Here is a 27709-nt window from a genome sequence, read left to right on the forward strand (position 1 = left end):
ATAACACCATCTCTCTGCTGTGGCGAGTGCATGTTGTAAAACTTCTTACCTGTCACTATAACTCACAACTCAATACCTGGGTTATGTCTGAATCCACAGAGGAGAGCGGCACAAGGCCATCTGTAACTATCATGTACAGATGTGTGGGAGGAAGAGGGAGGCAAAGTGGAAGCGAGCCGGAGATAAAGGAAAAGAGTATAAGTGCCAGTCAGGGGAGGCCATGAGGGGAGGAGTGAATACAGTGGGCCTACCCTCTGTGTTTTCATGTTTTTAGGATTATTTTAAAGCCAATTCTTCACTCACATACTGAGCAGTGTGACAGGACGTATATCATAAAGTTATGCTGGACACTTACACTGCAGAGAGTGAACTGTAATTCATTCAGCTTGCAGGCAGAGTGCTGGGAGGTCAGAGGTCATCCTTACCTCCGACAGGGGTCACTGAGAAATGACTGCTGACTGAGCGCAGCCAGCGGGTGCATGTTCACCTAGCACAGCAATGCAGCTGTTATGTAGAAATGAGTGAGTATGACTGTTTCCTGCTTTTAACATTCCTAGATACCCAATCAGGCGGGATACAGACAAAGGGTGTAATAACAAATATGTGGATATGTGTTCATGCACACACACCAGTCGTTCGTACACACGGACACCTATGCTGCTTCTCTGGTTGACCTTGTGTTGTTTGCAGAAGGAGGAAGTTACGGGAAGAGTGTGTGCATAGCATGGGAATTGTGGAAGTGTTATTCTAAGACAAGTAAATCAAGGCTGTTTTGCCTGTGTCCAAGAGATTAGCCTGGTGAACAAGATACGAGCACAGGCATAACACATGAACGTCAATCTAAACTGAAGAAATACAAATAAAACTGCAGTGTTTGTGATGCAATAAAACCACTCCTTTTTTTAAACACGAATGTGCAGATTCAGCTCCTTACATTAATTCTAACATCCCAGATAACCAGACACAGAAATGTGAGCCGCCGCTCTCTTGAATAAATAAACACAAGACACAGGCAGTCCAGTAAAAAAAGAAAACAAAATCTTTATTATTTTGTCTCGAAGAAGAGGCTGTTTTGGAAGGAGGCGTCGGGGAGGGCTGTGGAATATTGGAGAGGTAAAAGCAGCCAAGGAAATAGGGCGGAGTCAAACAGACCGGAGGTTGGGGCTAAAAACTGGATTTCTCTAGTTAGGCCAGGGCTCCCATCGGGTCCCAGGCAGGAAGTACAATGGGTTCCTGTTGCATCACGTCCAGGACATCCGGGGGCAGGAACTTCTTGTCTACCACCACCTCGTAGACGTACTGTGAATACCAATCGTCCGTCATGATCAGGTAACCTGAAGAAACAGACATAGTTTGTTAAAGTTTGATTAGATTTGTTTCCCACTGACATGATGGCAGCTGAATAGAACATTGGGATTACAGTTTGGTGCCGGTGCAATCGTCATAGGTACATAAATCACAATTTCATGCTGGAGACACATAATATAGCCAGCTTTTATGCTAATGTGCCATGCTAGCTATCTTTTTACAGCAGCAACTTTTTTACCCATTGTGAAGTCACTGCTAATATGTTTTCACACAAAAAAGGCCATATTCTATATGAATATTTGCATTTGGGATATTAACAGTTCACTGTTTGAGCTTTTACCTTTAACAGCCTATTTTGGATCAGAACTAGTCAATGCTATGTAGGTCTTGCTAAAAATACAGTGGAGGAAATAATTATTTGATCCCTCGCTGATTTTGTAAGTTTGCCCATTCACAAAGACACAAACAGTCTATAATTTTAATGGTAGGTTTATAACAATAGTGAGAGATGGAATATCAAAAGGAAAATCCAGGAAATCACTTTAAATAAAATATATAAACAGACTTGCATTTTATCGAGTGAAATAAGTATTTGATCCCCTGCCAATAAATGGCTTAGTACTTGGTGGCAAAACCCTTGTTGGCAAGCACAGAGGTCAGACGTTTCTTGTAGTTAATTACCAGGTTTGTGCACGTATCAAGAGGAATCTTGGTCCACTCCTCTTTGCAAATCATCTCCAAATCCTTAAGGTTTCGAGGCTGTCGCTTCAGCTCCCTCCACAGATGGCAGGGGATCAAATACTTATTTCACTCGATAAAATGCAAGTCTGTTTATATATTTTATTTAAAGTGATTTCCTGGATTTTCCTTTTGATATTCCATCTCTCACTATTGTAATAAACCTACCATTAAAATTATAGACTGTTTGTGTCTTTGTGAATGGGCAAACTTACAAAATCAGCGAGGGATCAAATAATTATTTCCTCCACTGTATGTCTACAGAACATATAAAGAGGGTTCTAATTGCTGAATGATCTAAAAATGGACACGGGGACTAGCGTTGTTACTCTCTCTGCCTTGCACCCATCTTCTGGGATCTGCAGCCAGAACAGGGTAAACCTGGATGTATCATAAGAACTGGATACCAGACTCCAAGATAATCATTTGTATGAAAATCCCTGACACGTTTGCACTTCTATCCTTGTTAGGACAATGCATTGATTTCCATTCATTGTGCACAGCCTAAGCAAAACCTTATCCAATGCATTGCCCAACAATAACCTAACCACAATTAGTATCTTATTTGGAACCAGGCTTTGTTCCCCATGAGAAAACAGAAAAGAAGAATGGTGCTTCTCGAAATCTTATATGCCATTTTTTCCCCTCCAAAAATGAAAGTGCACAAAGCTTTAAATAGACCTTTCTTCAATTAAAGGATTTGAGGGAAAAAGGGCCAAGTCTGTCAATATACTGAAAGCCTGAACAACAACACTGGTTATATAAGAAGATATACATCATGTCATTTATTAAACCAGATATAATTAGTCAATCCTTCACCGGATGGGCAGGGGTAGGGAGTGACCAGAATGTCAATGCACGGTCGTTTTAATTGCTCTTTATCATTAAAGTCTATTGTTTCCACCGGCAGAAGGGTGGAGGACAAGAAGGACCACAGCCCCTCATAGTTCACACCCTGCACTTCAGTACAGTACATTCAACACTCTATGCTATCACATCTGCACGCCCACCCTGATAAAACTAAACAATGTCTGTCTCACTCTTCCTGTGTGCGTTTGTGTGTGTCTGTGTGTATGTAAGGCCAATGTGTCCAAATCTGGGTTGGTTATGAGACCTTGAACTTCGCCTGACTGAAGACATGTTGGGACAACCGAATCTCTTGTTGGAAGAGGATATAGCCCCATGCTGAAATGATTAATTAAAATGAAAGATGTCTTTGTGTGCGTGTGTGTGTGCGTGTGCTACATAATGAACAAAGACTTAATGTTATGTGAAACCAGAGCAGCTCCCATCTAGAACCGACACATATTCAAAGCGGGATGAGATCTGGAGAAGTTTGTTATGTCTCAGTCTGTAGAGGCCAGATCACAGAGTGAATTCCACTATTCATTTTAACCCCTGTTGTGACATCGCGCTCGGTCTCGTCTTTTCCCCTCATCACGTGTTCAGCGTCGAGCAAACGAGAACATCCCTCCCACTGTCGAGCCGACTTATCAAAGACGTCAGGGCAACCGCAGGAGCATGCCGCAGTTCCAAACAATGTATCGGGGATGGCGTGTCAGTGTGTCTGTTGTGTACGAGTCTTCTTCCAAGTACGCAAATCTTAGGTGGCTCGCTGCCTGGTTCTCGCTGTGGTGTCCATGTGTGTGGTGATGTGAGCTTCCTGGAAACCGCGTGTTGGGTGGCACGGTGTGTGTGTGTGTGTGAATTTTGGGTGTCATTATTTGCTTTTAGGGATAGGCTGACTGTCCTGTGTCAGAACAGATGGATGTAGTAATAGCTAGAAGCAGCCATCTTAGTTTCCACTAATGGGAAACTGTTTCAAGCGCTCTAAAAACAGGGGAACTAAACATGTCACTGTAAATGATTTGAGCTTGATGTAAGATGCAGGTGTGAAATCATTAAGCAAAAAAAGTTTAAGTTATGTGTTATCTGGTACAAAAGAAGAGATATGGGATTTTAGAGCTGCACCAGAGCTGCAGTAAAAACACAGGAGGCTTTTTTAATTTATTAATTTTAGGTTGTGTTTGGGTTCAAAAACAGAATAGAAGCATAGTCAAAAGATAATGAAACTTTTCTTCCTAGGAATCTGTTACGTCAGCTACGACGCATAAATCCTCCATTCAAATAAACATTATTGTCTTTTAAAATAATAACAGCTTGTATTTACATAGCGGCTTTCAAGAGTCCCAAGGACGTTTTCTATGTGTCAGTGGGGACAAAACGCACTATATATAGATATATCTATATCTCTTTCTCTATATATATATATATATATAGATAGATTCATATATATATGACTTCTGCATTGAGAGTCTCTCAATCATAATAATAATAAAAGACATAGTTTGATGATGTCGTGAGGCAGCGTGAGATCATGGGAGTTGCTGCCTTCACCACGATTGTGTACGAACATAATGTGGGTCGCTTGGTTCCTATGTACGTTTGCGCTTTACTGGAGGAGCTTCAGCGGCAGAATGCACATCAAATGGTAATGAATAATATGGATCCATTAAGGGAGACCAATACAAATCAGTGAAAGACAAGCTTCTCACTTGCCAGTTAGCCAGCTTCTCTCTCTAAATATCGACTCTCGTTCAGAGCTCAGTTTAGGATGATGTTCCATTAAATAAAAAATACGAGCCTCAAACATGTGTCCAGAGCTGTGTAAAAGTATGAGTTTTGAAGTGAGTGGCGTCATAACAGCATCTGTCTGAGGGCTAAAAGACGGAGAGACCAGAAAGTTAAACCTCTCATGAGAGACTCTTTCAGGCTTAGGAGGAATATTAAAAAGGCCTGAAGGGAGACGTTAAGCCAAAACTTATAAACACACTCCACTCTCTCCTCAACTCTTACCACTATTCTTCCAATTTCTCATTTGTGATCATTCCAAAATCATCTTCACATCTACTTGAACTTGTTTTTCAGTCTTTCATATCGTTTTCTACCTGCCCTGTATCTTTATTTTTGTTTCATCTCTCTCCTTTCTCACGTAAGCTCTCGCTCTCCTTTTCTATGCTTTTGTCAAACAAACAAAGCCCCTGGATTCCCAAGAGGACTCCACTTCTCAAACTTTTGTTCTCAATAACTTTATTAATTTGGCAGTGGACTGGCTGGGGGCCCCGGCCTTCCCCATCTGCTGGTGTTTATGGAATAAGATATGCGTGAAACACATTTGATTTGACTGAAGGGTTTTCACATGTTTTCCCAACAGCCACTTCGGTTTGTGGGTTCAAGCAAATATTGTGAGAATGTGTGTGTCTCACTTGTGTGTGTATATGCTGCACTGTGTATGTGTACCTTGCCAGATGATGCATGACTGACCCGAAATACTCTCCTATAATTTGCAGTGGAATGTCGGGAGCAGAGATAGAGCGAAGAGGCGGAGAGGGTCAGCGAAAGATTAGAAACAGAGATGAAAAGGACAGAGAGAATAACAACAGCAGACAGTGAAGTCTGCGGAAGCTGTCTGGACAACCTGCTGGGCATCATAAAGACAAACCACTCTACTTACTTAATGAAAAATATTTTATTCCTGATGCATCAAAATTAATTACTGGAATTGGTTTCAATAAAGTAAAATTGAACTCAATAAGCTGCCCAATAAAAATAAAAGTCAGGCAAATGGGGATGTTTGCTATACTAATATTTGGGAGTAAAAAAAGTAATTTGAAAACCTCAAGTACATTTCTGCTATATATTAAAAATGATTCCTAAGAAGTCACTATCAAACCTCTATGACAAAGAAATGTAATTGAGGCTTGTTATTTAAAGTTTAACTATAAACCTTATCATAAATAACTATAAATAAAAAGAAACAACAAATGCAACCAATCTTCATGTAAGAACATTCTGCATTGTTAACTCCACTAAGGACCATACATTTGTTTCTTTGTCCATTCTCTCTCCGTCCCCCTTCCACACAAAGGCTAAAAAAGCTTTTAAATATTTAAAAAAATCCCTCCAACTGTATGGCTTCCCACAAAACCTGACAGGGTGGCACATGGGCCAAGGAAGGACCCATTAAAATGTGATGCTGATCCGGACCAAGGGGTGAATCCAGAATTGTTCTTTCTCCCCACTTTCCTTGACATTGCAGGATAGGGTGTTCTTTCACAACTTACTGATTTCCAGGGAATCATGCATGAAGAATGATATATATTGGTATGTGCTATGTGGTTTGGTTTGATTGAATTTAAGGGGACTGTTGGGCCCTGGCGCAGGTATACACTTTCTCATAATGCTGCATATATCAGCAACAATTAATGCAGATGCCGAGTTAGTCTGTCAAACACTCATATCTGCAGGCTCTTGTTTCTGGTCATAATAAGCCATCTCTACAGAGTATATTATTCTAATCTAAAGGACAAAGTCAATTTTCAGTGCTGAAAATAATTTATTCCGACTAAATTTTTGTAATTATTAGCTTTACTTAAGGGAGGTGAACTAAATCGAGTCAAATCTAGTGATGCCTTCATCATCAACGAGCTGTCATTACAGTGCTCACCTCAGAGGGAGCAGAATGCTAGAAACATTGAGGGAAACTATCATTCCTTATTAGCGGTGTTAGCCAATTTCATTTATTTCCCCATTCCATTGTTTACAGACAATTGACGGGAACTAAAGATCAAACTTACTGCGGGTGTTGTCTCCGCCAACCAGTACAGTCTACATATTTCTTTATGATTGTTTTTCCCAATTTATATAAGGTCACTGTGACCTTTGAACTTTCATTACTGAAATCACTTCATCTTTGAGTCCAAGTCACAACTGATCAAAACTTGACAGAACTCCATCAAGCATTCTTTAGATATCACATTCAAGAGGCCAAAACATGTTTTTTATGTCACCAGGACCTTGATCTTTGACCACCGTAATGGAATCAGTTAATCAGTGAGTTCAAGTGAACATGTCTGCCAAATATGGAATAATTCCCTTGAGGTGCACCCAAGATATTACATTCACAAAGAAAAATACGCGTTTTGAGAGGTCTCATTCACCTTGACCAACTAACTCTAATCAGTGTATCCATGAGTCAAAGTTAACTGTTCCAGATGTAATTCAATTTCAACCTGGCCGACTATCATATTTACAGAAACATGAGGTCACTGTGCCCTTTATGCACCAATCTAATCGGATCATCTTTGAGTCCAAGTGAATGTGTGTACCAAATTGGAAGATTCTCTAGAGCTGGCCTTAAGATTTAAAGTTCAAGGAAAAACACATACTTTGTGAGACCACTGAGACCTTAAACAAATCCAAGTAAATGTTTGTGCCAAATGAAAAAGGATTCCCTCAAGGAGTTCCGGCAATATTTGGTTCACAAGGCCATTTTGCTTTGTGAGGTCACATGACCTTGACCTTTGGTCCTACGACCACCAAAACGAATCATTTCATCTTTCAGTCCAAGTTAATATTTGCACCAAATCTGAAGATATTCCCTCAAGCCGATCTTAAGATATCCCGTAAACATACTTTTTGAGGCCACTGTGACCTTGACCTTTGACAGAATCTAATCAGTTCATCCTTGAGCCCAGGTGAATGTTTGCAGTTAGTTTGAAGAAGTTCCCTCAAAGCATTCTTGAGATATCCCGTTCACAGGAATGGGATGGACATACGTTGTACGTACATACGAACAACCTGAAAACATAAAGCCCCCAGCCACACACTGTTGCCTACGCATGAAAATCCAACATTTTAATAAACTAGAAAAATAAACAAGAAATATGTTTCATTATCAACCAAGTTAACAGCCAAGCTTACAAGCTTGCTAACAGTTAGCAAGATTGTTAGCTTGCCATTTTTTGCTCTTTATAAAAACATTTGAACTAAACTATATATACTACCAAGTGTACCTAAACCAAAATGGAGACCTGGGTTAAGTACAACGCACAGTACAGAGAAAATATAAAAATCTATGGTACGGAAACTTACTGGTGTTAGCATTTACTGACTACAATGGTTCACCCGGCTTATTCTACAACTATGTTTATGCAACTGGATACAGAAGCTTTGAGCTTCAAAACACACACGTCTGACAGTCTTTGTGAAACAGGACACAACCAATTTAAAGTTAATAAAGCAGCATCACAGGGAAACCTTTTTCTAATCCTGCTCATAATTCAAAAAGGACAAACAGGAAGACGATGGTTTGCCCTAAGACACATTACAGTGTGAGAAAGATGTGCAAGACAGATAAAGACGCAGGGGACCTTGTTGAAAGGGTATGCACAGTAAAGTGGTCTCAGACTTCAGGGCCACACTTAATGAGATGTTAGAGCCATTTCTTTTTTAATGGGACAACAGTCAGTGTCAAACTAAAGAAACCAGTCTATTCCTCAGCGGTTTAGGTTAAAATGCACTTTGCTCTGTTGCAGTTTTATGATGCTTTACCTTTATTCCCACGATCATCTCCCCAGGAGTTTTCCACCCTCCACTTCTCATAGCCTTCTTTCCCATCCTGAGAGAGAGAGAAATGGAGACAGATAATGGAGAGATAAGTGTGAGAAGCAGAGAAAAGAAGAAAGAAAGGTTCCTAACAGCTAGGGTTACCGACAAGAGGGGAAATTGACAGTAACATGAAAAACTGCTGCCGGTTACAGCAGCGTAAACATGCAGTAAGGCTCCTGTGTGAGTAGCGTACTGAACAGACACACCTGTACTGTATGTTTGTGTGAGTGTACCTTGTCTGTGACAGCAGTGAGGATCATTGCATGGGTCATGAGAGAGTCTCCATATATTAGTCGCTCTGCCTTGGAAAGGTTCTTCACTGAAACTCCAAACACAAGCTCGTGGTTGAACCTAGATAGACACAGATATGCACAAAATTAACACATTACATCACATTCTCAAACTTAAATACTAAATAATCATCACAAAAAGAGAAAAGACATCACTATTTTAATAATTTCCCCAATAATCCTAAAACATGACTCAATCTTATTTTTGGTCAGTGCAGGGGTAGAGGTATGATGGCCATAAAAAAGTCCAAAGGACTGCCTTCGCAAGCCCATAATTACAGAAAAATCACCTTTACATTCCCCTCTTCAACATGCTAAGCCTCATTCCAAGTATAATCTTCTGCCATAAGAAAATATATGTCTGACAGATGAGCTCGAACAGAGATGTTACCAGACATTAGGCACCAAGGTGGCATGGTTCAGTGGGTAAATTTAAGCCTGGCCCCAGCCCCTCTGATACATGTGCACCTGAACCTGAAGAGTAGAGATAAGCAACGCTTTCCCTGTGCAAAAACTGACACTTCCAGAAGGCAGATGGGGCCATGACAGTTATTTATTGTTTAAATGGGTGGAGGGTACAGTTTGCTATATCGAAACCCACACAATGCCAATTATTGGGCAGCAAGTTTGTACAGCAAGAAGGTTCTTGGTTCGAATCCTGTTAGGGCCAGGGTCTTTCTGTGTGGAGTCTGGACAGTATCTACGCATTTAGCTTTTCTCTTGGTACTAAAGCCTCCTCCCACAGACATGCAGATTGGAGTTAGGTTAAAACACTCAATTGAATGTACCTATGAACAACATGTGTTTCAATGGTTGTTTGTCTCTATAGGTTGGCCCTGTAATGGACTGGCCATTACCTCGCCTTTAGCCCAATTTTAGCTTGGATTGGCTCCAGGCCCCTGCGACCCTTAAAGTATAAGGGAGGGATCGATGGATGAATGAATGGATATCATACACTGGTAATCTGTATATCTTTATACTCACACATTCAAATCGTTAATGCCCAGCTTGCCATGAAAATGTTTTCCAACGTCACACCCAAACCATACAGCCTGGGAGAAAAAACAGTAGCCATGTTAAAATGTATGAAGTTCCAATGCCTAAATTCACACAAGTCACTAACAATTTTCTAACTGACCTCTCCCTCCTTGATGGAGTCTGCCGCTGCCTTTTTAAGTAGCTGAATGGGCTGGTTGTTGTACTGAGTGCAACGGCCGCCAACCATGTTACCCAGAAACTCCACACTGTAGAGCTTTCCAAAAGGGTTCTGGGGTCGAGGGTCATTTATTAGGCAGACCTGAGGACAGGGAGAGACAAACGGAACGCAGAATGAGAACAAGTTAGAAACTGATGTTCTACGCCTTACTGCCTAACAGTGTTTTAGTGCCAATCATAAGGCCCACTTACTTTGTCCTGAATGTTGTATAGGGGTTTGACATGCTCCCTGTAGAACTCCTGGGGGGTGAGGGGTCCCATGCGATGGAAGTTCTTGTCCTTGTCCCGGTACTCCCAACAGATGGTCTCAGGAGGGCTGCCTAGACAAACGCTAGCCACCCGGAACACCTGCAGCGCAACACAAAGTTTAACATTGACTTCACAAAACTGTACTCAAACATCACAAATCTGAGTTTTATGCCAAACGTGTCAATCCATGACAAGCTCATTTATAACCATATATATAATATGATATACTCTACAGTAAAAAAGAGAAACACGATGAGTGAGAAGTCTGACCTTAAATAAAAGATTGCTGGAAAAGTTTGATAGTTTAATTTTAAGTAAATACTTCTAATGTGCAGTCTCCATGTTCCTGAATATACTTGTCCATCAGTGCTTGGGCTTCTCAACTTTCCCCTATTTTTCCTCTCACGATGATTCCCTTTCCTCCATCTTTTTCCACATGCATCCATTTCCCCATTTGCAACCCACACCCTTGCTCCCTCCCTCTGCATACGTCTTCCTGTGGCGCTGAAGTTCACACTGAGTTCCTGTGGGCTAAACTGGGTTGTTTGGACTGGGCCATCTGTCAATCTGGCCCTTCTAAACTCCGATATAGTTATCTCAGGAATTTCCCCCTTTTTGCTTGTCACCTCTCCCATCCTCATCTCCCAGGATTGAGGAGTTTCTTTTCCTCTCAAATAAGGTTTAAAAAAGGGAAGAGAAATTAGGTGTAGTGCAGTTCATTGTTAGTTTCAGACCAAAAAAAAGGTAAGATTAGATAGTTGTCTTTTATCCTGAAAAATATGATTCTGGGAATCCACCTCTTAATGAATTTTGAGTTTCCTGATGAAATACTTTAGGGAAATGCATCCTCCCATGTGGATGAATTTGTCAGAGTCAGCCGTGGGCATTTATTCAAATCTCAGTTAGCCAATGTAGTTCAATTACAACACTGTTGTCTGCCAACTGGAAAGTGCATAAAAAAGTCTTAACAAGTCTTAAGATGCAAAGCATGTGCTCTGGAAAGGAGTGATACAAATGTTCTGGAGGTTAAAAGCGGTTTGCAGTGACAATTGGAAAATTAGGATGACATAAATGAAATTGAAAGCCCACTAAAGTGCAGAAGTAGGTTCAGTAATACAAAACATATCCGTGTGAGATATATTCTGCCATAGATATGGCAGATTTACATTTGATACTATTGCAGAGTGAGTCTTTTTGTAGCTACACGGTGAACAGATGGTCTTATTCTCAATAGTCTTCATCTCCTATTCCTCCATGCAGCTTTATCGAAAATCATTGTGCAGGCAAAGTATTATGTTCACTCTAATATCCATAAACAAAAAATGATATCTTTAGCCTTATTAATACTAACAAATAATTAGAACCATTAAATAATACAAAGTGTTCAGGTTAGGGACCCAGGCTAATGCAGCTCTCCTTGTAACATTCAGTGCTCACATATTACTGATGTGTTTTGCCTTAAAACAAGGAAAAGGGAACATAAATTGTTCTATAATATAGGTTTCACAAATAACTAAATAATAAATCTTTAGGCTCATCAGCTCTATAACATCATAACTATCAAGAGTTTGAAAAGATTGGGTAAGAAGCTGTGTCTATTCCACAGGAAAGAGACACACAGGTTTGAATAAAAAAAGTTATTAAATTACAATTGTATTCCCATAATATTTTTTTCCCTCAAGTATGACTTCATTTTCATAATATTGAGACATGATTTTACCGATATATAAATCCACAGGAGAATTATTCCATGCTTGATTTCCTCATTCAGGTTCAAAGTTTCATTTACAAATACAAACTTTGGAATAATTTGTCAATATCACTTAAGAATTTCAGAATAGTTGGACCATAATTCGAGCCCATAAACCTGGAGTATTCTGATTGTTTGGAGGAAAGGTGGTTCATTACAGTCACTGCTTCAACTAAAAGTGTAAGAGAAATATTTCTAATAGACATTATATGTATTAAATTAAACAATGGAAAATAGATCGGCGAGGGTGTGTATATTTGACCATGCCTGGAGAATTTTCCCATGTTTAGTCACCACGTTAAACACCTCTGCATTGAGATGACATTATTGCTTTAAGAACCGGAGCCCACTGAGGCCACTATTCTACTCACCAACACACCCGGGAACATTCTCACGTGGAGACAAATGCTACGAAATACATAAATTCAGGCCTGGCATAAGCAAACAAACAGTCCCTTCTTCATTACACAAATGCTTAAAAGTCACAAGAGAGCAGACATACACAATAATATACACATGAGCAGAGTCAACAAAGGCATCTTTTCAACTCTGCGCTCCTAATTTTACCACTCTGTTTAGACTGCCCTGAGTGCGAGACGACATGCCAAGGTATCCATCCCCTGGTCTGGTCTATGTTTGCCCAGATGCCCTCAGCATCTGAGCCCCCTCCCCTTTTCTCTTCATTCCTCATTTCTGTCGCTTTCTTCCACGAACAACCCTGCCCTGGTAACTTTATACCTTTCCACTGACTATACCATTCTATATTTAAGATGTCCCGATGCATTCTGAGAGCACACCCATTCCAATATCCTGGTTCAGCTGCATGCTCACTCATCTTCCCTGGGCAGGGTACATCAAGTAGGTGCGAGGGAAAGGCTGGAGTGACAGAGAGATCCCCGTCAGAGGATAAAGAGTGCAATGACATCAGAGCAGGATCAATATTGAAACACCTGCTTCCTCAGTGACAGATATACATGAGTGACAAGGTAGAGGGAAAAGGTGAGAGAGGTAGAGAGAAGATGAATGAATAAGGAGGGGGACTAAAATGAATAATTTACTGCAAGTGTCTCACTAATACACAGTTCACAGACTGAACTGTTTTTGTCTGATTAAAGTGTCTGATTAAAGTGGGTAAATGTTTATTTTCAAATAACATCTACGCAATGTATTGGGTAGATGTTATTTGAAAAAAGTGTGTAAAAAGTGTAAAGTGTTAATATGTTAATCTAATTTATAGCCCAGTGCAGTTCCCCTGTGGCTAATTCAGTTCTTTGGACAGAATTTGGAAGGACACAAAGATTGAGGAGCTTTCAACGAAACAAAATATGTTTTCAATGGCTCGGCCAACCTGTGCCATGGGAGGAGAAGGACCTTGTTAAGAGAGGTGATCAACAGCCTAATGGTAACTCTGTACCCATATGGAAATTATACAAATTTGAAAGATAAATAAGAAGCACCTTAAGGACTCTTAAACTGTGAGAAACACGATTATCTGGTGAAATGATACCATGAGCTGTTTGGCTTCAGATCTAAGTGTCATGTCTGCAGGAAAACAGGTACCACCCCTCATCATCACAGAGGTGAAGCACAGTGGTCGCAGCTTCATGTTGTCGGCGTGTTTTTAAGCACCCGGGAGAGGTTGGTCAAAGTTAAGGTAAAGCTGAATGAAGCCATGTACAAAGATATCCTTTTGGAAAAAACCTGTTCCCCAGCACTCAGGACTGCAGATTGGCGAGAAGGTTCACCTTATAACAGCACAATGACCATGGGCACACAGTTGAGAGAACCCTTTAGCGGTTAAGGGACAACTCTGTCAGGGACTTTGATTGTCCCAGCCAGAGCCCCGAGTTGAACCCAATCAAACATCTGTGGAGATAATTGAAAATGGCCGTCTGTCCCCACTCAACCTGACAGCGCTTGAGAGGATCTCAAATGAATAATGGCAAAAAAAAATCCCCTAAAGCTTATTGTGAAACTGATTCAGATGCGAATCTCACCCAGGTGGTGTCAAATTGAGGAAAACATACACAACACTGCTGCACTGCTAGTTGATACAACTATTGTCTAGAAGCTGGAACTTTTGAGCATAAGCAAATGACACGATGCAAACAGTTTGGATAAAAATGAGCAAGGTTTTGATTAAACTTCCATGTTTTGTAAACATACAACACATATGGTCACTGTTAAATTCTAACAATGGTGCAAAGAAATTCATTGAGTGGACAACTGGCAGGACTATCGAGTCAGTCTCTGACAATGACACATACCCAGGAACCCACGCCACATAGAACAACAGATCAGCCGAGCCAATAGCCAGCGGTGCCTCTGAGCTGCAGAGAGAAGCAAAACTCCTCTCCGGGTTGATGGCTGTGTCATAAATTAGACTTGTCTGAAGAGTCACACTCTGTGTGCTCAGAGCCAAGACCAGAGCCGCACATTGCGTTACTGATTCCATGACGTAATGGAGCACGGAGGACTTAAGTTGGGTCGTGAGGGATACCATCTGTGTGTGTTTCATTGGTGTAAAGCACTGCGTCTTCATGTATAGTTCCCAGCAAATGTAACTTATTCGTGCGTGTGTGTGAGTTATCCAACTTGTCTGTGTGAGTAATTGTAGAGGAGCAGCGACACACAACAGACACAGCATGAAAGAGAAAGACTGACTTTGAAAGTTGAACTGCTCTTCCCTGCCTCAATAACGCAGCGTATGGATACCGTCATCCTGAAACAGCATCTATGAAGGTAAACTGTACCGAACAGATTGCTCATACTTGCTGCAGGTGTAGGTTCAATGGTTTTAAATTATATTGAGAAGACACACGTGATGTGTTTGATTTTAATGAATGTGCCTGAATAAGAATAGATTCTGGACATGGAAAGGGGTTCAGTGAAATCACACGCACCCCAGGTACAAGGAAGGAGAGACGTTGACCTTGCTTGCCTGTCATGGCAGTGTGTGCGGGGCTGGTGTGAGGAAGACCAGAGCTCAATCACAGCCACCGCGAAGGGAGAGTGGACAGCGTCACCTCCGCACACACTAAAGTAGGACTGACACAACACATGTGCGCACGCATAGATGCAGATGCACGTGAATAAGTAGAGGAAACACTAGTTTCCCACTTGTGAGAGTCCAAGAAAACCAACTACGTAAGCCTATAAACACACATGGACAGCATGACGGCATCTACATAAACAGAGTTTTGGACAAAAGTACATGTCGACATGGGCCGCAGCAAAGTGGTCGGAACAAACAGCTCCTACAAGTACTCTACTACACAAAACTAATGCCTCAATATTAATACACTTTAATAAAAAGGTTTATCACATAACTTATAATTTACAGACTTAACATGTATAACGGTGTTGTTGAAGTTCTAAGCAAATCAAACTCAAACAATCAGTAAGGGTTAATTAAACACCGATTTTTTTTAAATGATGGATTAGATTAACTACCATTCAAAATTAAAAATGTAATCCATTATACAAACACAATTTGACTTTAAACTTTAAATGTCTGACGCAAAAGTGCATATCTTTTTATTAAATACCATGAGGGGCCAATGCAATGCAGATGGTGGTTTTAATGTAACTGAATTTTTTTTTTTCATTATCAATAATTCTAATGATTATTTGCTGTTCAAGACACTGTGATGGCACTGTATTACACTGCGTCTCGTCGTTCCAAGTGAATTCTGTTTAATTAAGTGCAAATATGAGGCTTCCAACAGAGGACATAGAAAATTGTGCACTGGTTATATGAAATGAATCATCGGCATAAAACCGATACATGTTCTTTATTTCAATATTTTTTTTTGTACATTTCAAATTACAGATAATCTGAAAAACATAATGAGTATGAGACCTGAAATGCAAGTGGATGTTATGTTTTAAAAAAGATTAAAAATACAATAATGTGTGACAACTTTTTTATAACTGGATTGATAACGGTTAAAATAGTTAAAAAAGGATACATGATATTTATGATTTAAATAGCTGGGGTTTGACACAATAATAATGAATCTGAAGTCAATTAACATTAAAGAATCAACTTGTTGTACTGAGGTAGGCGTCCCATTATGAATGCTGGTTATCACATTGATGCCGATCACATGCGTTTGCAACAGTATCCTTGAACATTTTGGCTCTTTTTGCAGGTCGTTCATTTGACATGACTGAATCCTCCATTACCACCGGCCATGACGGAGCGATGTTTCACAAAACAAACCACTTCCAGGTGGACAAACAAACACCCTGCACCCCCGCCCACACTGTCATGCAGTACAGCAGGAGCCGTCTTGTGCTGTTGCACAACATATGTTTGTGTGTGCACAGGTTTGTGTGAGTTTGTGCGTGTGTGCTGTAATAGCTGGGCAGCCACAGGGGCCACTGTGCGATACAGACGACTGTTTAAACAAGCAACCAGCCAGCAGCACAATGAAACCAAACAGCTGACAACAAAGGCTGCTTAACCAGGTCCCTGAACTGGATGCAATCGTCTCAATAGGGGGCTGATTGACTGACTGGCCATCTTACTCACACACTCACATGAAGCAGGAATTAAGGCTCTTATGAATACACACCTACAGATTGTCAAAACCATAAAGGCAGACACGTAATACCATCTATTATAAAAGTGTTTGTTGACACCTACATGTTTACCTTCATTGTAACAGTGCATTAGGTCGTGTTTTTTTTTTTGGAGCAGATTTTTTCTTTACTGAACAGCGTCATTGTGAGACAGCTCCATAAACAAGATCACTATCGTTAAACTTTGTTGTATCTGGGGCAGTTATTGTGTGCAGGTGATTTTTATTTGTTGCCTTTACACAAACTCTGCAGTCCAGAAGGGACGTGTGCACATTACAGTCAGCAAAACATTGTCAACAGACAATACTTGATAGAGGTAGATGGGGATTTAGAAGGGTCTGTTGGAGTCTTTAAATATTTATAAGAAAGTCAGATTATTGTTGTTGTCAACTTGCTAGAAAGTCTTTAAAAGATTGAAAACCTAAGTACTTGTTATGTGTCTGGCTTCAGTCCCATTAATTGAATACGGTCACTGATGAAAAATCCTACTGCTATACATAGAGCATATGTGTATATAATACATAAATAGATAAGACTATTTGGGTTTTTTAATTTTATTTAGATAAAACTGCATGAGTGAATCTTGAACTCAGTGTAATGTTAAACCTTTATGGGTATCTTTTTCTACCTGGACATTAAATATTGTCTGATGGTGCCCTCTTCTGGTTAAAATGAAACAATGTCACTGAGATAAAAACAAGGGTGTAAGCTACAAATAAATCCCTCTCTTATATTGAATCGATACCACGTACAAACACTTATCTGCGTGTCTTAAAAACATGAATCATCCATCATCACATTGTATAACGAGCAGGATTGTACCTATGAATCCACAGTAAATAACCAAGAACCAATATTTCTCTGTATTTCTGTTTGCATTTTTAGTGAACTGAATACATGAAAAAGAGGCAAAAAACATCATAACACTTGTCTCCGAAGTAGAGAGACTCTGCTTAGTGTTTTTTTGGTTCTTAATCTCTGAAAGAAATGTTTAATTCCTCTTGTTCTAATGTTTGCTCTTAACCAGTAAGAAATCTGACTATAAAGCCATTATCTTTCAATAGGAATTAAGTACAAAAGATATATCCATCTCTCGTCCTCATCTCAATGCTAGAGTCATCCAGTGAATCCTTAATTTGTCAATGAAGCTTACACTGTAGTAGCAGTTGCAGAGTTGTGTTAGGTCAAATTTCAGCACTGCAAACTCTGCAGTCTCTGAACCTCTGGAATGTACTACTCCTGGAGCAAGGAGTCCAACTTATCATACAGGAGCTAAAGTTAGTCCCTTGTCCGTCCAGTCAAACAGAGATTTAGTAAGTTCCTCAAATTGTTCCTTATGGTTCCTTTTGTGGAAATGCTAGATATAAAATATTATTGAGGAAACGTTTCTGTGTTTCTCACCTCCTCTATCATGGTGTCCATAGCCTCAGACAATTCAGCTTTAGTCGCATCACTTGCCACCAAGTTCCTCAGTCGTAGACAGTATTCTCTCAGCTGCAGCACACAGTGAGACAAAAACAATAAATATTTATTGGAGATTACACAATTTCGATTGAATTTGCAAAGAGTGAAAATGTCTTTAAGGCACCTTCTGATTGAGGATATCGTTCATTCTGCGTGAGGCCTCTGAGCTGTGTGACTCAGGAAAGCATTTCTTTGGAATAACGCCATACTTTTCTGAAGACAGTAGAGAGTAAACAAGAGTTATAGCCCAGTCAACTAACTTTAATGTTCCAGCACTGTTGTCTTCTGTTTGACAATTTACATATTTTGGTAAGTGCAGCTCATTTTCCTAATACAGGATTCAAGATCTTTACCGTCATCTTACTCAGATACAATGAAGAGTCTTCTCTCTCCAAGATAAAAATATATAGAAATGTAGAGTGAAAACAACAATAGTAGCAGCTTGGGCAATAACTAAATACTTTTGTAACTGCACAAATCAGTAAATTCAAATTAACTTTGTGTATATGTGATTATGTATCATGATGAGAACTAACCAATGAGGTTGACCAGCATGTCCCACTGGCCTCCATCATTGGTTGGATTGGCGAGAAGGAACTGAACCAGACGTCCGTCCACTGGCTCCTTCCTCTGTGCTGTCTCCACGCAGGCTTGGAGGAAGTAGTAGCAACGCTCAACCTGCAGAAAAGGGAAGAAACCGAAGCATGCGACTTGGCAGGTAAATAAAGAGAGAAAATCCTGGGATGGGCTTTAATCATTGATGTTACAGTATAAGGCACAGACTTCTAGTCAGAAACCTGACAGCTGTGACTTCAGCTTCAAAAGCATATGTCAAATGTTTCTGGTAACATTTAGAGGTCCGACAGACTTGCAACTCTACACCAGTGTAGAGCAGGTTATTGTTAGAGTTCCACATCAACTGCTTCCTTATTTAGTATTATTTTTACAGCTAGTGTTACCCCTGTGTCTGGCACAAAGACAAGTAGTATTCAAGGTGCCACCACTATGGCTGTCTGAACACTTGCGAGAAAACGCCACAATGCCAGAGACTGAACGAGGTGTCCCTCTGACGTTGGCCCGGGAAAAACAGTTACCACAACAAACAAAAGAGGGTTTTAGCTGGACAATGACTGTATAGTGAGTAGAACGCTGCATAGTAACAGCAGTGACAGGGTACAGGCGTGTACACACACACACAAACACGCGGTGTCCTGGCTGCATAACAACAAAAACATCCATTTGCTAGAATATTACAAAACTATTAAATGAAATCTGGAAATAAAACTGATAAAGACAAGAAAGAAACACCCCAATAGCTGAGCCAACAAATCAATGGCAGTTGATATGGGCTACAATGAGCCTTTCACAGATGTTTAAATATCAGCGTTTATGTATGCCATTGACATTTTTTTTAAATAAAAAGATGTGGATTTATGTTTATATTTTAAATTAAAAAAAAAAAAATCTTAAATCAACTTTAATACGTAATTTGGTGTCATTTTTGCTTGCTTTTTATTAAATGATCAAGCCTCAATTACATTTATTTGTTTGATATGACACCATATCCCTTTTTTTTAAATATATGTCTGGCCAAAATATACATTTGGTATCACCATTTGCCCCTAATTCCATATTAGTGAGGCTTTACATAAAACCAAACATACATTTCACATTACAGCAAAACAGTGTTTCGGTCTTACCTTGTCCCAGAAAAAGAGATAGGACTGACTGAACTCAAACTCCTCTATGTTAAACTTCTTCATGAAGGGAAGTCGCATGACATTGAGGCACGAGAAGATCCAACATCTCCCTGAGTGATGAAAAGAAAACCACATGCATTTTAGTCAGGATTTTTATACACGTCTATACCAATGCTGACTGTGGTCACAAGTACAATAGAATATTTTTTGACTCACAAGCATTCCGAAACCTGCACAGCTAGATTGACGTGTTTATTAGGTCCTATCATTGAACAAACAACTGGGTTGAACCTGCCTTAGGATTTTTAGAGCTGAAACTGATTTGCTGGTTTGATAATCCCTGTGTAATAATAATGTAGGCAGATGTCCTCCAACACATGCTGAAAGTGTTTAGATTGATGCAGAGGTTAAATGGACATATTTGAAGAAACCTTCATGTCTATGTTGTATGATTTCATACTATGCTGGAATAAGTGGCAACCAACTGCTTTTCTTGAGGGAGGATATTGAGTTTAGATGATCAGTTTCAGACCTATATACTTTTTTGAAATAAGTTGAACATGGGTTGCTTTTTTTATATGAGTCCATATCAGTTTTTTGACAAATCTCATTTATTTTTGAGAAATTGATAATCCACCCTAAAATTTACTTGAATCATACAATCTATAATAATTTTACTGCAACATGCTATTGCAAAATACACTTTTTAAAGGTTTTACAAAAAGATAATGAGAAAGAAAGATGATGGGGTTAAGTATAGTCGGTATATGCCTAACAAGCTGCAGCAACTTAATGAGAAAATGTTTTCATGTGGAACTGAAAGTGGGTCAGACCACAGCAACATTTACAGGAACGTACAGTAAATGGGAAAGTTGTGTCAGACTTTTGGACAACAGTGTTTTTCATAAGTATATTTAATGAAATGCATTAAAAAAAAAGTTCCTGTGTGTAACATTTAGGTGAAAAGGACCTATTGGCAGAAATTTAATATAAAATAATCCTAGTCATGTTTTCACTAGTCTGTTTCATCTAAATTATACAAATTTTCTTTACTCTAGAATGGGCCCTTTATATTTAAATACTTTATATTTACATCTGGAGCGGGTCCTCACTATGGAGGCAGCCATGTTTTTTACACAAGCCCAGGCTAGACAAACAAAACACCTTTGGAGTTTGTATGACAACTGAAGGCTGCCACAGGTTCTCTTTAATGTTTGGAAGTTTGTAATGCATGAAGTATAAACCAGCATACAACATCACTCATTGTCAAACATATCTTTTATTCCTGTGGAAGTTACGCTACATCCTGAATGTTTCTGTACACTTTGTCCTACCTGAGTTTTTCTGGTTGGTGATGGGCTTGCCCTCTGTGGGGATAGAGTGCTGGAAGATGTGCACAGTATCCTGGACAGTCTGCCGGTGCAGACAAACCTCCAATGGGTCAATGCACGTCGACACATTCTGGGCCAACAGGTAACGTGGCTCCGCCCGCAGCCGTTTAAGGAAGGTGGTTAGCTTCTCCTGACTCAGACCTGAGGGAGAAAGAAGGACGGATTAGGGATGGCTGGGTACAATGAAGTACAGACAAATTAAGACGTGAAAAGCAGAATGAATGTTGAGGGAGAGGAGGCAAAGCAAGCGCCATTAAAGTTAACATGTAATAGGAAGACGTTCATAGATGGACAGTCTACAACTTGGGGAGGCAATTTCTAAGTACTGCCCCAGTACTGCCCCAATTCCCATGACACATCTGTGCACTTTAGGCATACACACTTCCCACGGATTTATGAGCGGTCACATGCTCAGAATAAGTTACATAATGCCTGGAAAACACCAGATCAATAGTCATAAACTTACAGCTCATCCTTTATTGAATACAACTATCTGCTGCATCCTTTCCTTCCCCCATCCATACAGAGATTATAGTGGAGAACAGTATAGTGAGGATATTAAACACCATTATGATTTTAGTTCCGATAAAGTCTGAGGGACATACTTAGAAAAGGGAGGCACAGCAGAAGCAAAAAATGAAGAAATCAATACAGTAGTACTATAAGTGGCGCGAGAGAGTTGAGGGCTGGCATAACTCCTCTGGTTCCATCTGTGTGAGGAACAAACTGGAAAGCTTGGCTAGTCCCATTGGTAGAGAAGACGGAGGTGTGTACCCACACACACACACACTTTTGACAGAATCAAACTGACGCCGGTGTGTGGTTTGTAATTCCATCAAATAACAGTGCAAAGCAATTAAACATTGAGAGGGACATTGCCTAGTCATGCATATGCGCCCTGTAGTTCGACCCCTCTCTCAGCTGCATTCTGTTATTTTCCATTGACACAAAGCTGAAAGGCACCGACCCCCACAGTGTCAAACTTCATTAACTGTCACACTATCAGGGGGGAAAATAGCAAAAGAAGGCTTAAGGCGGTCAATATTATGAGAACAGGCCTGCACGACGACCTGTGATGAATCCTTTGACACTGATGAGAATGGAACGATTATCGGAAGACAGAAAAGGGGAAATGTGTACAATGTGAACGCTCTGTTTGCAGCAGAGTAATGGCCGATTACAGTTAACTAACTATAAATTATGGGAACACAAGAAAAGAAGGGTCTGTGTTGTAGAACAGATACAAGATCAGCTGAGAGGTCAGTCAGTTAGTTGTCCTGACATGTTTTCCAAACCAGTGAGAGCATGAATGTTGAGGACGTACATCACACCCAGTGGTTTGCAATGGGAGAGGGGGGCAAAGCACAAGCAGCCGGGGTGACTTGCACATTTAAACATCACTGGTTATACAACTGGCTTCATTTTAGCTCAGCAAAAAATGATGCCCATCACTGGTCCATGTGCAAATGGCTGGACAACAGCTGACAGTGGAGGCTCAGCAGACATCAGACACAGAAGCTGACAAACCCCCACAAACCCCGAGACAATAACCACACCATCAAAGTTCTTATCGTTTGATTCAGATGGTAAAAGCATAGAGGAAATACATGACGTGCATGTGGAGGAAAACAATTCATTTACTAAATCTGTGCCTGCCTAACAAAACACGTTACGAAACGCCGGATTCACTCAGGTGAAACTGAAAGAAAGACCCTCTCAGTCTTGGCTTGCTAAAGGTGAACTTTTAAACAGCATTGAAACTGTGGCGCAACATCGAAGACGCTGTGCTCTTTCTTTAAAGTGTGTCCCCTCATGAAAACACCACTTCAATGAATCGCCGGCAGTTTAAATACTTTGACAGCTTCTGCCACTTCCAACTCTATCCCTGAGTAGCTAGCGGCACATGCTAACACTTCAAGTTCCTGGAGCTGACACGAGCTTTTATCCAACGGGTTCAGGTGTGTTAGCTGGCCGGCTGTACGGACTGGATGTCGGCTCCTTGCAGACACTCTACGGGGGTGGACTGGGCTGACTAAGCTGAGGAAACAACGGCGGAGTCATGCTAGCAGACTTGCGTGCTAACGCGGTGCGTGCTAGCTTAGCAAGTTAGCTCCCTCAGCTGTCATCATCCGGCTGTCAAATACACACTGAGCTCCGGCTGCCGGCGCCACGGAGCCCCGGCCCCGACAGGGGGGAGAGCAGCACCTGACCTACCAGTTGCCATGTTCCCGAGGAGCTTGAGGAGCGTTGTGTGTTTTCCTGAAAAGTCGCCGGCTCTTTGTTTATCTCATTCACCGACAGTCAGTCAGTGTGATCGCAGGGTGCGCTCGTTTATGGACTCGCGGTCCGGTCTTTGACGTGGCGGCAGGGCGGAGTTTAGCATTTATTTATATCGCCTCCTACCCCAACCGAGTTATGCTTTTATTATAAAAGCATAACTCGTTTGGGGTAGGATATGTTCTACTAAAGTCTTTGCATGAAATCCACCCAGCATGAATTCTTACCATAGACTGTATATAAATAGATCCTGACCCCAGATAGAGACATTTTGAGATAGTGGCGATTCTAGAGACATTGTACACAAAAATAATAAACAAAGAACAATAAAAACCTTCTAATTATCAAAAAGTAAATATAATGAGCCCTAACTTAGAGCTTCACCATGACACTTTCATTCTTGAAATAAAACTAAGATTATTAAATTATTTCAACCACATCAACATTGTGTGTGTGTGTGTGTGTGTGTGTGTAAGGACAAGGAGGAGTTGAGTGATTATTGGCTGACTTCCTTCCCCTCCATTTGGACAAGAGCTGCAGCAGGATAAAGGAAAGCCTGTCACATTATGGAGGAAGGGAAAGTAAAGTGAGAGAAATAACTACTGAGATGAGCTGATTGACTATAGACTTTTTACAGAGCTTTCCAAAAATGTCTGACAGCCTCCCTGTCGGACATTACATGCAGACTGAAACTGTGCCCAGGAAATGTACATCTGATCTGTGACGAGCCTCAACCAACTCTGGCACTGTCAGACATGCACGGCTATCTCCTCTGTGCCATCAGCTGTCTCTGCATTCTTCCTGCTGGTGAGTAACATGATTTACTTCTCACAGATCTGGAGTCATATTCACATTCTCATTATAACTTATAGGGAAATCTCTTCCTCATATTTATGTCACATTTGAAGTTCGCTCAGTCTATTTAGTCTTGTCTCTCTAAAATCACTTAATATAATGTAATACGTTTCTATTGTAACTTATTATTCTTATTTTATAATGATCTTTCTATGTCCCCTCCTTTGATTTTGAAATGTTCTCCAACTCCTAGCTCTTTTGTTTTTAGGTCATATGATTAGTTCAGTGCATTGGCACAGTAAGATACAAACATACAAACAAGCACAAGCCACAAAAATGTTTGATTCCACTCTTTGAAGAAATTGTCACATCAACCGAATGACTCAAACATACAGAAACAGTTGACTTGTGTCCATACTCTCATGGTGTATACTGTCATGTTGTTAGTTAGTAGTTTTCCAATATACTGCATAATCTTATTGGTTCAGCTTTTTGTTTTCTTTGTCCTTATCTACATGTATATGTCTATGTAAGTACTCTGAGAATCCGATGAAACTGGAGTCAAATTCCTTGTATTAGTAAACCATGCTTCAGAGCTACCTCAGAATTATTCTGTGGTGTTAGTGAGATTCCTCAAACAGTTCTACAATATACTGTCACTGTGTACTGGCATATTACAATGGGCATGCCGATGAACTGTTTGTGAGATATGCGTTCAACATATGGACAGAAAGACAGACAGACAGACGTTTGAGTAATTATTAGAAAGATACACTTATTCATATACAAATATATATATATATATATATATATATATATATATATATATATATATATTATGACTCTTTGGGTTTGTTAGATATATGACAATATTTTTTGAACCAGTCTACTATCAGTCACAACGAGCTAAAAGTTTGTTTCCTCTTCTTAAGCTCTCCGTGCTGAAGAATGCAGCCAAGTTGTTCTGGCAAGACGTGGGAAACTCTACACACCAGAAGGGGGCAGTTTGTCTCTGTCCTGCGTGGTCCAGCACTGTGGAGACACCTGGACAGGGAGCTGGATATGGAAAAATTCTACACATGAAAAGTTCATCAGCATCCACAACTCAGATAGACGTCAATTGACCAATGTTACACTCTCTACAAATCAAACCCGCTTAGTTTTGGATTTCCTGACAGTCAGCCAATCAGATGAAGGTTCCTATGGATGCAAGGTGATGTGGGGTCAAGGTGAAACTGATCTGGGAAATCTGATGTACGTGAACATCACAGCAGGTACGTAGAATCATATATGTTGAGTTAAATGTGAATCTGTGTATCATTTTGAATCTAATCCCATTCGTGCACATTTCATTTCTTTCACCGTGTAGCTGCCCCCTCTCACAGGAACTTGTTGCACAGGATTTTGGTCTGTGCCAGTGCTTCTCTTTGTCTTCCCATCATTCTCGGATTGGCTCGTTGTCTGGGTTCAGGGGTCAAGCCTCAGCCGCTTCCTAGGACATGGTCCACACATGTAGCCGTGTACAGAGATCGACCACACCCGCCTCCACCACTGCAGAAACATGGCTCTCACTCACTCAGTGGTATCTCTATTCTCACTTTCATAGCATGTTACAGTAAAATATAAAAAGTACTGAATATGGTTTCTTCACTAGTGTCTATGTTTTTCTATTTTACAGCTCCCCACAGGTCCCAGCAGAAAACTGAGGTAAACTAATACTCTGATTTAAGACAATATTACATTAGCAGGATGCACAACATTGTTTGTTTTCCCTGGTGAGGCTTGAATATGTCTTTCAATTATTGCATATGATTTTTTTTCCATGGATCACTTTACAGGTGGTGTATGCAGACATTTCCAAGGATCTACTGAGGCAACAGAGAGCCGTCAGAGAGCGCCCCCTGGAGCAAACTGTGTACTCAAGTGTCAAATTCTCCTGACTGCAGACAAAGTTTTATTTGGGGGATAAATTAAATGACTCGATCCTTGATGTTGTCAGGAAACATTTGACGTTGACCTTCAGAGACTTTAAGCTTCTCATTTATGCATGTCCTGATCAGTGTTGCCATAGTTACTTTGAAAAAGTAACTTAGTTACTTTACAAGTTACTTTATTTTAAAAGTAACTAAATTAGATTACAAGTTACTTGATTTTAAAAGTAACTAAGTTAGATTACAAGTTACTTTATTAGTTACATTCAGCAGCTGCCGACAACACCCCCGCCGCCTCAACATAAAAATGACCACCGGTTTTGCCAACACTAACTTTATTAGACACCGCCGGAGGTCCCCCCCCCCCCCCCCCGCGCGAACGGAGGGTTCCCCCAACGGGCGCTGTAGCTGAGGTGATCTGACGGGACCGACACGCGTCCAGAGTCGCTGCCGCCGACCGCCGTACCCGGTCCCCTCCAACCGGTCCCCGCCTTCCGCAGCGCCGACGGACACCGCCCCGCGGCATACTAGAAGGAAAGCCCCCGCACCGCGGACGAGCACCTCCCCCCCTAAAAAAACGTCGAGGCGTGCCGCACACCGAGCCTCCGGCGGCGTGGTGAGGAGGGCGACGGGGCGACTGCTCCCCCAGCCGCAGGACGTGCCCAGCGGGTTAACCACAAATACCGAAATAGTAACGCAAGGTGACTTGGACAAGTAATTTTAATCTGATTACTGGTTTGGAAATAGTAACGCGTTAGATTACTCGTTACTGAAAAAAGTGGTCAGATTAGAGTAACGCGTTACTAAGTAGCGCGTTACCGGCATCACTGGTCCTGATACCTTTTGACTTGTCATCATTTTAAAGCCTTAAAGCAACACTATTTAACTTTGACTAAAGAACAGCGCCCTCTGTAGTCACATGTGGGACTAATTATGTCGGCCGGAGCGTTCAGTTTGGCAGAACATGCTGGACCTAATTCTGACTAAGCTTCGACAATCAGTTAGACAGACACACACAAACCAAAGTTACAGAGGAAGTACAGGTGTGCAGGGTGAGTGGTCGGTCAACCATCAAACAAATTTTTACCCTTTGTATTGTATAATATCGTTAAAGTAGAGGATTGCCGGAACAAGGTTATGTTTTAATAACAGGATTACACAAATACTACTGAACCGATTTTGGTGAAACTTGGTGGAGGGTGTTATATGGGGCCAGGACAAAAAAAAACAAAAAAAACCATTTGCATTCACTCTGTGAGGCAGGCATTGGTGAAATTGTTTTTTCAAAAAATAACGCCGATAACTTAATGAAAATGTATGAAACTTGTTTGTTCGTTGATTTATTTATTAGCGGAATCAAACATAACACATTTACAATAGACTTGTTGCAGAGATGGGAAGGACAAGAAACCATTGCTGAACATGCAGATCAGAGGAAGATGTAAGAATTCCATGCTTTCTTAAACTGTGTTATTAAAAATAAATCCTTCAGACCAGTTACTTTATTCTTTCATTTCAGGAGGTATTTGCTCTATAGGGTACCATTCTAGTTTTGTAATATAGT

At 40.6% G+C, this 27709-nt stretch overlaps 2 protein-coding genes across 3 annotated transcripts; one reads left to right on the plus strand and one right to left on the minus strand.

The window, feature by feature from the left end:
• Positions 1-1016: 1016 nt before the first annotated feature.
• Positions 1017-23498, minus strand: blmh (bleomycin hydrolase). The gene is made up of 12 exons (XM_053423467.1): positions 23357-23498; positions 21086-21283; positions 19752-19861; positions 18588-18729; positions 18176-18264; positions 17989-18081; positions 10194-10349; positions 9925-10083; positions 9771-9838; positions 8730-8847; positions 8440-8506; positions 1017-1334 (listed from the first exon to the last, which is right to left on the minus strand). Exons 1-12 carry the CDS (start codon positions 23364-23366, stop codon positions 1186-1188), a joined length of 1359 nt encoding a protein of 452 aa, XP_053279442.1. The 5' UTR covers positions 23367-23498; the 3' UTR covers positions 1017-1185.
• Positions 23499-23910: 412 nt separating this feature from the next.
• si:dkey-52l18.4 (uncharacterized protein LOC560708 homolog) lies at positions 23911-27645 on the plus strand. Of its 2 annotated transcripts, none has more exons than XM_053422434.1 (6): positions 23911-24226; positions 25147-25488; positions 25584-25796; positions 25893-25921; positions 26053-26270; positions 26977-27645. In XM_053422434.1, the coding sequence occupies exons 1-5, from the start codon at positions 24175-24177 to the stop codon at positions 26152-26154; spliced, it is 738 nt and encodes a 245-aa protein (XP_053278409.1). In that variant the 5' UTR covers positions 23911-24174; the 3' UTR covers positions 26155-26270; positions 26977-27645. The 2 variants fall into 2 exon arrangements, with proteins under 2 accessions (XP_053278409.1, XP_053278408.1); XM_053422433.1 differs by having other exon boundaries at positions 26053-26263; positions 26976-27645.
• Positions 27646-27709: the final 64 nt, after the last annotated feature.

This window comes from Pleuronectes platessa, chromosome 5 (genome assembly GCF_947347685.1).
Source record: "Pleuronectes platessa chromosome 5, fPlePla1.1, whole genome shotgun sequence".
Lineage (NCBI taxonomy): Eukaryota > Metazoa > Chordata > Actinopteri > Pleuronectiformes > Pleuronectidae > Pleuronectes > Pleuronectes platessa.